The sequence below is a fragment of the Physcomitrium patens genome, chromosome 14 (genome assembly GCF_059467195.1).
Source record: "Physcomitrium patens ecotype Gransden chromosome 14, ASM5946719v1, whole genome shotgun sequence".
Classification (NCBI taxonomy): Eukaryota; Viridiplantae; Streptophyta; class Bryopsida; order Funariales; family Funariaceae; genus Physcomitrium; species Physcomitrium patens.
In genome coordinates, this window is record NC_143423.1 from 5,482,280 (window position 1) to 5,492,772 (window position 10,493).

Consider the following 10,493-nt stretch of genomic DNA (forward strand, 5'->3'; position numbering starts at 1 on the left):
CAACTCTTCACCAAGCAATAGGCAATGAGAGAATTGTTACTTCTTGTCGGTTACGAGTAGTTGCAGAGAACCTTCTTGAAGAGTGCTGTGTCTGTCTGTCGATATGTCTGTACAAAGCATAAAAGGAGGGCCCAAAAAATGAGAATCTTAATCAATGTTCAACGCGGCCTCGACCGTGAATTCGGGCCCGCACTGCCTTCTGTACCCATATGTTTATAAAGGTTCAGCCATGCATCGTTTTAGTAGCATACTTTCACTAGGCTTTGCAGGCCCTCCGGGTTTCGAGTGAGGAAGGAGGAGTTGGGGAACAGTTTCAGCGCGTCTTTGTTGCGGGATTGTGTCAGGTTTTGGTTACCCTCACGGCGCCGGACTAGGCCGCTGCGGAGTTTTTGAGTTTTTGGGAGCTGTCTGCGGCTACGTTTATTTTTCCACGAGGACTCAGGATGAGTAGTGCTTCAAGTGAGCATGCCCCATAACCCTTCTCTCAAAATTCTCTTCAGTTGTAACAATTTGCGGTGCTGTTTTTCTTTGGGTCTTTTTTATTTTTAGGTTTTTTGTGTGCAAATGAGATGGAGTTGGGGATGCTCAAACGGCAGTCAAACCCTTGAAGCCTAATAGACTGAAAATCCACATCGTTGCTTTTAGTGTCTTTATTCGGCATCACGACTTCGAAGTCGAATGATTTTTTCAGCTCCCCATGCTCGATTTGAAGCATTTTACTGATACGTTTCTATGATGCTGTGGAGCTGTGCCAGCATCTGGATCCTTCGTACTTACAGAACCTCAACATCCTGTTGCCGGAAGGAGGACCGTGTATGGACAGGTAGGTCCATCGGGGTATCGTATTCTATGGCAATTTGCGTTTTTCCCGTTCGGGTTAATATTACAGTTACATGTCTTTTCAAAAGATGCATGGTGTTGAGAATTCCATCCTCACTTGTTTTTATCATAATTCACGATGTCCGTTTTTTTTTACTTTGTAGCTTCAAGAGTTGAAAAAACTCTACCTTGATGATATGATTGAGCTATATAGCATGCTGACAGCCCGAAGCAATCAGGTACTCTTTCGTTAATCTCCTTTCATCTGAAGATCCCATCCAAAGTTCCTGTTTGTGCAGGAAGTGCGGATGAGATTCGCTAACTTGTGCATTTTATTGTATTGTTTTGGCTTCTGCTTTTGCGGAAAAAAATTAAAATTTCAAAAATTCAAAAAATTAAATCCAACACCCAAAACATACAATTAAGTTTGTGACTTTTGCAAGGTTTTGCATTTGTTGCGTAAAAATTACTATTTCTTCAGAAGAAAAACAGTTGTTGATTTTGTCACGGTTCTAAGTGAATCATGAACATTACCACTGTGCAACCGCCTCACAAGCTGGGTGAATGTCATTATGCAGCCCATGCCAGCAGAACAGCTCCAGAAACTAAAGCATTACAAGGATGTCTTGCATCGCATGATTCCTTATCTTCGAGTGCCAGAAGACCGAGTACCTAAAGAATTCAACGCGGACAAAGTGGATGCTTTTGAGAAGCAGATCGTGAACATCATGGAAACCTTTAAGAGAAGACGTCAAGGTGTTGCCTAGCTCTTGCAAAATCCAAACCCAGGGGGCACTGCACTACTACAATATAGCCCGTGAAATACTCCAGTGCTTAGCCATTATGAACCAGGCCAAATTATCATCACAATAAACTCAAATTTAGAGAAAGTCTGGATAGTGCGAAGCAGTCTTAGAAAGGGCACATAAACGTGTGGTGTGCCGGGTTGACTTTGGGTAGGCTTTGTCTTGCTGTTCTGTCTTGTCGATTCTGCCCATTATTCTACGTGCAATAGCCGAAGGGTTTGAACAAGTCAAACTTCAGGCTTGCTAACAGTGCAACACATACACGTCAAGGGGATCCAGTATGAGCGTACTGATAACCAAATGTTCACTTGAACGCGATCTTTCCAATCTAATCAATACCATCAGCTGACCCTGTCTTTGATCTGAGGTTCAATTTGCAATATTTAATAGCTCACTAAATGTGAATTTCATGCCATTCTTAAGTTGCGCAAGAATGTGTGCTTAGTTAGTAAGTTTACTGTTAACCAATAGTGTTGACCAATTTGCTCATCAAATTGAGCCCCCAGCGGAAATGCCTTCGCGCTCCTTAGCCTCTACATGATCGGTCAGAGGGCACTATTTCATCCTTCGGACGGCTCAGGATGAGAAAGGGCAGGGCGTAACGAGTTGCTGAACGCTCAGGATAAGATGGCACAGAAATATGGCATTGGAGATTGCATATTTGTTGGACGATCAATATGAGAAGGGGCATGTACTATAAAAAAGCAAAACTACAGAATACTGCACAAATGTCATTGTAAAACATTTTTGTTCCATGTTTCATTCTAAGAATTACTTTTTCAAAAAATATGTGCACCAGTGCAGTGCGTTTCATTATCCAGCGAGTTATCAAATACCATATTCACTTTCTTCAACCATAACTCATGTACTGTAATAAATAAAACTTCTGCTAATTTTACTCCAACATAAGTAATACATACAGATAAAAACCTGCACACATTTGTTTTCTAAAATTTTAGCTACCTATCTATCAATCTATATTATCCAGTGTATTTTCCTAATATGTCAACCATTCCAATCATAACCTAGTAAGCAGTCAGATTATTGAAGTAACGGAACTTGTCAATACACTTCGTCAAACAAACACGCACAGAAAGGATCAGACTTGCAGTTTGTGGGAATAGATTCTTCACATAAGTTTCTGAGATTTTCAGCTGCACTTAATATCAATAATCACATGAACATCAAAGATAAAGTTTAAAAAACATTCACACCCATATATATATATATATATATATATATATATATGTATATTTATATATATTATAATTCAGGTTATGCAATCATGCAATATAAAGCATACTTAGGTGTGTAAAACATTTATATCGTATTTTGGCTTTCATCCTCCTCTCTCTCAACGGCCGAAGATGACATCATAATTTATCATTCTCTCGAAATCGAAAATAGGTATTGAAACATCATGCTGAAAAACATTACTCCCTCCATCCATTGCGCGCGGGCACCACAGCCTCTGCCCGAACCGTCGCCTGGATGGATGTCGTCGACACTCGTGACATCCATCCAAGAAACTATCTATTCATTCATCAAACCACGCGACAGGCTGAGTTTGGAGGTGCGGTGTCGGTACTCTGGAGATTTGAGGCACACATCCTCACAGATGATGAGCACCCATTCCCAATTCTCCATCGTCGAGCATCAGGGGTGGAAATATTTCGACCATATGTGGCCCCTTGAGAAATGGACCTTGCAAACCGGCATCGACATCCCACAACCCGGCATGATCCGGCGTTGGTGGCGAATGCTCTATCCAACGTAACACTTTCTCCTGAGCAACAGCCAAGCCTGCACCACAACCCCTAATGACACCGGCAATGGTTTCGAACACGTCCTCCGCATATCGGATACCGATCGCAGCCACTCCTCGTAACCAACCTCCACAGTCGGGAACTTGCAAGGTTGTCATGACTACACCTACATCAAATTCACGATTTCAATCAGCAAGTCTACAGGGCCTGTACTGCTTCAGAAGCAAACGAATTTGAACGACATGGTGGTGAGCTCTTTCAACACATGTCCACTGATCCTGAAAATCATTCATATCAATGACAATCATTCAAATTTTGATAAATTTCTACGGATTCAGTAGAAATTTTGATAAATTTCTACGGATTCACGTCTCACTCGTATTTAAAGAAGCTAAGGCAGCTCCAGAAGTTCGGTAAGCAAACGGTAGACGAGTTCAGCAGGAAACACAGCATCCACCGGCACAAGAACTCGTTGCCATTCAGAAGGTCAGTGATCATCAACTATAAACTCTGGATCCAGAGTCGACACCTACAAATTACCACCAATCTGGTCACCTCACAATGCACAAACCAACTGAAAAGAGACAAGGCTCATGACGCATTCTCATGAGACGGTCAGCACTATTTATGAATACGCATTCTCATGTTCACATAAACTTTCTGAGATTTTCAGCTGCACTTAATATCCATAGTCACATGAACATCAAAGATAAAGTTTAAAAAACATTATCACCCATATATATATATATATATATATATATAAAAGATAATTCAGGATGGGAAAAAACTTCGGGAAATAAGGATGAATGCTCGAAGTGGACAAAGTTGAAAGAATCGAAGTGCGCAGAGCGTCATATCTTCGAAAGTTCCATGCGCATCCCTTCATATCCAGAAAATTCATCCTTTTTTCCCGAAATTGTGGGGAACGCGTATTTCTCGTTTCGTTCAGGAACTTGGTCTCTCGGGAGTGTACACTATTTTTAACGGAGGAATATGACGCTGTTTCCACATTTCCTCCGTTAAAAATACATACGCATCCTGACCGTCATTCAGGATGCGTATGTATCGGTAATGACAAATTACAGGACTTGCTTCACCTACAAATATTGGGAGATGATCTGCTCCTTGAGTGCAGGTTTTTATCTGTATGTATTACTTATGTTGGAGTAAAATGAGCAGAAGTTTTTTAATTACAGTGCATTAAATATGGTTGAAAAAAGTGAATATGGAATTTGATAACAAGATGGGTAAACAAACGAACTGCACTGGTGCACTTATTTTTTAAAGAAGTAATTCTGAAAGTGAAACATGGAATAGAAAAGTTTAACAATCAGATTTGCTCAGTATTTTGTAGTTTTTTCTTTTTTGTTTCTTTTTTGTTTCTCATTCTATTCATTAAACTAGATAAACAATTTGAGGAACAATTTGATTATACTTCATATATATTGGATGTTGATTTACATAATTGTATTATTATTGTTATAGTTATATATTACTACTTCTGTCTAAAATAAAGTCATTTAGACATGTTTGACAATGATATTTTGGTTTAAAATAGTGTAGTGTGTACATGTGTATGATTATGTGCAAATTAATTTTTTAATTTATTGCATGTTTAATGCTGTGGATGCTATTAAGTTTTAGATCTCTACTTTTTTGAGAAAATTAGCTAGTAATACCAAATAAAACCATGTTATATTTTTTTATTGTTCTTTTGTCAATTATCAAAAATAAATTAAAACACTTTAAGACAAAAATCAAAAATTCATGCAGATTGAAATCATAATATACAAATGTTATAAACTTGATATACAACATAATGCTAGAAGTAAGATATAATGCAATACATAGTGTAACAATAAAATGTTATATGAAACAATCTACGCCAGCAATGTAATTTTATTTATTTATTTATACTCTAGTTATAAGTGTGTCTTAATAAACATGTATATATATATATATATATATTCCCAGCACTGTGTATGTATTGTCTATACATATTGCATGTCTTATAACATGCAATATTTGCAACTTTCAATATTGTAATGCAATGTTCTGTTTTTACCATTATTGATACAAGGTACACATTGAAGCATACATAATGAGTTTTATAGGTTGAAAATTGTTGTAAATAACAGTTAAAATCAAAACACATAGGAGAAAATTACTAATATAATATTTAGTATTTATTTTATATATTCTTGATTTTATCTATAAAAAAACGTTATTATAAGAGACATTTAAATTTTGGATGTAATTGTATACATTTATACAATTAAAATCACAAAGCAATTTCTACATAATTAAAATAATGTATATTGAGTTATAAGCTAAAACCATGTATATGCCTTACATAAAAAATATAAAAGTTAATAAATTATACACATGTTGTATATTATTTGATAATATACCACTAGTGTATTTTTATTTTGTTTAATTAAAAAACTTTATTATTCAATATTTCATATTTGTATTTTATCCATGTGACTTTTAGATTCTTAAGAAAAACATTTTGTGTAATTATTTTTTACTATAATATATATGGTGCAATATATAGTATGTTTTGTAACTTTATTTTTATCCATAAAAAGTATTTACAAGTATAAATATATATATGAATAACTTTCATTAGGTAAAAATAAATGTTGTGAAAGTTATCTTTTATGATCTTTTGATATTCACAAACAAAGATAGATGTCTAAAGTTGATGAATAGAACTTGTTAATTTATAAATAGATCTTTAGAAGAAAAATGTGTGTATATCTATCTATCTATCTATCTATCTATCTATATATTTTATAAGGGAAATGTTAAAAATTCCTAGGCTTGTACTAAATTGATCCACTTATCCTAACCATCATGAAAAAAATAAAATCACCTCTAAATTCATTTCTCCATTATTGAATCCAAAACCAATAAAAACCAACCACATTCATCATGATTATCATATTCTTTATCATGGATAGGTCAATTTAGTAAAAACTTAGGACTGTTTAACATTTCTCTTTAATAAAGCTCAATATTTTTTCCAATTAAAATAAAAATAATCAATTTTTTATGACCTTTTAAGACTTTATAGTGTTGGATATTATATTTAAAGAAATAAAAGTCACGTTATTAGTGAAATGCAAATCTAGAATTTTGAATGTGTTCCATCATAGTTTCGTCATTCATCCATAATGAGAAAGCGACGATCGGGTTCATCTATCCATCCCTCAGAGAAGGGCGGTGGTGTTTTGCGGCTTCGAGCCAAAAGGCTTTCTCTCGCTCGGGACGGTCTTCACGACATTTGCAAATCCTCCTTTGCAGCAAAACACTCTGTGGGATAGGGGAGAGAGAGCTTCGACGGGGCTAGGGTTTGGTGGTTTGTTCTGTGTTGCGCTATGACGACGGCAATGGAAGTCACGGCCGTGACTCCGACGGGGATAGCTCCAGTCTTATCGGCGAAAACTTTCTTACTGGATCCTGTCGTGGCGGAACTCGATGAGGAGGATCTCTACACTAGGCAAAAGCTGTTAATGCGGCAGCTGGAGTTCCTGGACATTCAAGAGGAGTACATTAAGGATGAGCAGAAAAATTTGAAACGTGAGTTGCTTAGGGCACAGGAGGAGGTTAAGCGGATTCAATCCGTGCCGCTTGTCATTGGACAGTTTATCGAGATGGTGGACCAGAATAATGGAATTGTCGGGTCTACTACCGGGTCGAACTATTATGTGCGGATTTTGAGTACGATCAATCGAGAGCTTCTGAAGCCATCGTCCTCGGTTGCGCTTCATAGGCATTCGAATGCGTTAGTGGATGTGCTGCCGCCTGAAGCAGATTCTAGCATCTCTCTGTTGACACAATCCGAGAAGCCTGATGTGTCCTATAATGTACGTTTCATTTATTTCTATGACCTTTATATTGATATTTTTGTCGATGTGGAGAGGTGTATGTGGAACGAGCAGTGTAGCCCTCTTGCATGTTATCTCATAAATTCTTTACGCTGGAGTGGTCAGCTACACTAGCTTAATTGGTGTGGTATTTCTGAAAGCAACGAAGAGTTAACTATAATCGTAGCCTTTATTGCTCATATGTTTATTGATCACTATTAGCTTTATCATTGCTGTATCTATCGAGGTGCGTCGTAATTATTCCAATTGATACACAACGTTCAATATTTCGCTGCGAATTCAATGATTCCTGGACTGGCTTGCTTAGCATCGTGTTGGTGTTTACTATGAATTGGCGGTGATGTATTTGGTTGAGTGCAGGATATAGGTGGGTGTGATATTCAGAAACAAGAGATTAGGGAAGCTGTGGAGCTTCCACTTACTCATCACGAGTTATACAAGCAGATTGGTATTGACCCACCCCGAGGTGTGTTGCTTTATGGACCTCCTGGAACGGGGAAGACCATGCTTGCTAAGGCTGTTGCTCATCACACGACTGCAGCTTTCATTCGTGTTGTCGGTTCTGAGTTCGTGCAGAAATATCTTGGAGAGGTAGGATTCCTTTTACGTCATCCCCCGACCCTCGGGGGAGGAGTGATTTTTATTCTAAAAATTTCGTTCTCTAATTGCCTGGCCTAATTTGAATGATCACTGTCATTATTACTTTTATTTTTATATTGTGTTAAGTCAAACTCTATTCATTTTCAGAGCTATTTGTTTGAACAATTCTTTCAGGAGATCTTGTTGTTCAGCGTTCATGTTTCTGAATGCCAATTGTGCTGTGCTTGATATTAAAATAAACGAAATGTAAATTTTGTCATAGGGTCCCCGCATGGTACGTGACGTATTCCGACTGGCAAAGGAGAATGCCCCAGCCATTATCTTCATTGATGAGATTGATGCAATTGCGACAGCTCGTTTTGATGCTCAAACCGGAGCAGATAGGGAGGTTCAGCGTATCTTGATGGAGCTCTTGAACCAGGTTTGAGAATCATTCCTTTTGGAATTTGTAAAGTCTCTGGAGCTCACTCTTTTCGAGTGTTTGGTAAAGCACTTGTCACATAAGTCAGTTCTTACGACTAATGATGTTTATTTTCTGAGAAGTCATTTTTAGCATGTCGAGGCCAAGGCTATAAGACTTTCACATTCTTTGGTAATGTTAGACGATTGCCGAACTAGAGTCATGTGTAGGTGTGAAATTTTGCTCATTTTTATCTTTTCCTTCTCTCTCTCTCTCGTTTTTGTTTTGTTTTGTTTTGTTTATTTACTTAACTCTTTATTTTTGCTATGGGTGCAGATGGATGGTTTCGATCAAACAGTTAATGTAAAGGTAATTATGGCCACCAATCGAGCGGATACTCTTGACCCCGCTTTACTGCGACCTGGACGACTCGATCGGAAAATTGAGTTTCCACTGCCTGACAGGAGACAGAAACGTCTTGTTTTCCAGGCGAGTCTCCTGATTCTGAGGGCTTTTGTCCAATGCCCTAAATGGTTAATTTTTGTGTATTTGTGAAGATGTGATGTCAATTCTATGTTGGACTCTCCAGTGATCTTGAAAATATGAGTTGAGAATACTTTCTTGGTAGTTATTTTCTCTAATTTTTCTTGTCTGATGTGCTGCTGACGAATTTTTGAAAATTTCAATAGGTGTGCACTGCAAAGATGAACTTAAGCGAGGAAGTTGATCTCGAAGACTATGTCTCGAGGCCCGACAAGATCAGTGCTGCAGAGGTGTGTTATCCTACCATTATGACCACTCTCATTCCTGCAGAAGCTATATGGGGATGTATATACCCACATATACACATATGTTGGATGGGTTAGAAATAGCACTCTTATTTATTTATTTATTTATTTATCTATTAATTTTTAATATCGTACATGTTTTGTATCAAACATATGGTTGGGCAATTTGAATTACAGCTTCGAAACCTAACTCTATGTCGATTCACGAGCATTTAGATCGTTTGTGGCTACGCTGAAACTCTTTGTTGGTCATTGCTTGCAGATTTCCGCTATTTGTCAGGAGGCTGGTATGCATGCAGTACGGAAGAATCGTTACGTGATTTTGCCCAAGGATTTTGAAAAGGGCTATAGATCTAATGTTAAAAAGTCTGATACAGACTTTGAGTTCTACAGGTAGATGCCTATTAGCTTTCTGATTTCTGCAATGCAGCTGAACATAAAGAAAGAATTGCTTTAGGTTTATTAATTCCTTCAATGGTGTGAACCGGGATATAGAGGGGCTAATGCTTCTTGTAATTTGACCTACAAAGGGCTTTAATAGGTAAAGTTTGTGAGTCCTTTAATAGGTAAAGTTTGTGAGTCCTTTAATAGGTAAAGTTTGTGTAGTCGATTTCGTTTGTGCATCATTTATATGTAACCTGGTAAACAGTTAGATGGCTCTATGCTCGGCATAGTCTAAGACGAAATTGAACTGTTGTGAAATTGCTGTGCTTCAGCTCTCATGGGTAGCAAGTAGTTTGTACATTTATAATTCCTACTTTATCGTCACTTTTGCCCGATGAAGTTTAGTTTCTTCAGCTTTTTTCTATGCTTTCTTCTTTGCGAAGTAAAACTATCCAGCGAATTGTTTGTTTAAAAACCTCTTCCTTCGCTGTGCGGCTTTTCACCATTTCAGACTTCACTTGATACTGAGTTACTAGGGTACAAATAATCTGCCCATTCTCCCCGTTTCATTGATTCCTAGTGGATGTGCTGCCGAACATCAAAAACCTCAGTAGAACCTGTTTTCCTTACTTTGGAGGTTTTGTTGCTCTGTACTAAAGCGCAGTGCCCAGTCCCTGCAACTAGAATACGTCTTCATAGCCACAAATGATGCTGGAAGCACCTTATCACGTAGAAATTCGTTTTTGCAAAATTCTACTCTCTCGACAAGCAAGTTTGAGATTGTTTCACTGAGCCAGTCTCTGATAGTTTGTAACCCGACCAGAAGATGTTCGACAGCATTTCCGGCACTAAAACGATTCACTAGCCTTAAGACAATAATAGCCAACAATTGCGGATGCCACCAAGAAACCAACTGCAACGTTGTAGCCATTTCTTCAGCATTCTATGTACCGTGAAAGTTTGTCTCTGTAGCTGCCATGGCCTGTTGTGTTTGTTGACCTAATTCGAATGAGGCCAAACCAACATCCTCCCTTCTA

The 10,493-nt window shown here is 37.8% G+C and overlaps 3 protein-coding genes across 6 annotated transcripts; 2 read left to right on the forward strand and 1 right to left on the reverse strand.

Moving 5' to 3' along the window:
• Window positions 1–257: 257 nt before the first annotated feature.
• On the forward strand, window positions 258–2,007 carry LOC112290935 (mediator of RNA polymerase II transcription subunit 15a). Its single transcript, XM_024537781.3, has 4 exons — window positions 258–459; window positions 756–823; window positions 984–1,058; window positions 1,398–2,007. The coding sequence occupies exons 1-4, from the start codon at window positions 444–446 to the stop codon at window positions 1,584–1,586; spliced, it is 348 nt and encodes a 115-aa protein (XP_024393549.1). The 5' UTR covers window positions 258–443; the 3' UTR covers window positions 1,587–2,007.
• A 349-nt stretch (window positions 2,008–2,356) lies between these two features.
• LOC112290936 (uncharacterized) lies at window positions 2,357–4,307 on the reverse strand. Of its 4 annotated transcripts, none has more exons than XR_012218982.2 (3): window positions 4,180–4,307; window positions 2,929–3,557; window positions 2,357–2,555 (listed from the first exon to the last, which is right to left on the reverse strand). XR_012218982.2 is itself a non-coding variant. In XM_073538931.2 (3 exons), exon 3 carries the CDS (start codon window positions 3,547–3,549, stop codon window positions 3,238–3,240), a length of 312 nt encoding a protein of 103 aa, XP_073395032.1. In that variant the 5' UTR covers window positions 3,550–3,557; window positions 3,768–3,920; window positions 4,180–4,302; the 3' UTR covers window positions 2,901–3,237. The 4 variants fall into 4 exon arrangements, 3 of the variants coding, with proteins under 3 accessions (XP_073395032.1, XP_024393550.2, XP_073395033.1); XM_073538931.2 differs by lacking the exon at window positions 2,357–2,555 and adding an exon at window positions 3,768–3,920 and having other exon boundaries at window positions 2,901–3,557; window positions 4,180–4,302; XM_024537782.3 differs by lacking the exon at window positions 2,357–2,555 and having other exon boundaries at window positions 2,901–3,557.
• A 2,384-nt stretch (window positions 4,308–6,691) lies between these two features.
• On the forward strand, window positions 6,692–9,643 carry LOC112291817 (26S proteasome regulatory subunit 6B homolog). Its single transcript, XM_024539725.3, has 6 exons — window positions 6,692–7,263; window positions 7,645–7,875; window positions 8,147–8,305; window positions 8,621–8,773; window positions 8,974–9,057; window positions 9,335–9,643. The coding sequence occupies exons 1-6, from the start codon at window positions 6,775–6,777 to the stop codon at window positions 9,467–9,469; spliced, it is 1,251 nt and encodes a 416-aa protein (XP_024395493.1). The 5' UTR covers window positions 6,692–6,774; the 3' UTR covers window positions 9,470–9,643.
• The last annotated feature ends 850 nt before the right edge of the window (window positions 9,644–10,493 follow it).

Bases quoted from the DNA above. Each gene is read 5' to 3' on its own strand.
- LOC112290935 (XM_024537781.3), top strand. The intron at 824-983 runs GTAGGTCCATCG...TTTACTTTGTAG, and splicing joins GGAGGACCGTGTATGGACAG to CTTCAAGAGTTGAAAAAACT. The intron at 1,059-1,397 runs GTACTCTTTCGT...GTCATTATGCAG, and splicing joins TGACAGCCCGAAGCAATCAG to CCCATGCCAGCAGAACAGCT.
- LOC112290936 (XM_024537782.3), bottom strand. From the start codon at position 4,246: ATGACGCTCTGCGCACTTCGATTCTTTCAACTTTGTCCACTTCGAGCA. The intron at 3,558-4,179 runs GTTTTTTCCCAT...AATTTGATGTAG, and splicing joins ATTCATCCTTATTTCCCGAA to GTGTAGTCATGACAACCTTG.
- LOC112291817 (XM_024539725.3), top strand. From the start codon at position 6,775: ATGACGACGGCAATGGAAGTCACGGCCGTGACTCCGACGGGGATAGCT. The intron at 8,306-8,620 runs GTTTGAGAATCA...CTATGGGTGCAG, and splicing joins TGATGGAGCTCTTGAACCAG to ATGGATGGTTTCGATCAAAC. The intron at 8,774-8,973 runs GCGAGTCTCCTG...AAATTTCAATAG, and splicing joins AGAAACGTCTTGTTTTCCAG to GTGTGCACTGCAAAGATGAA.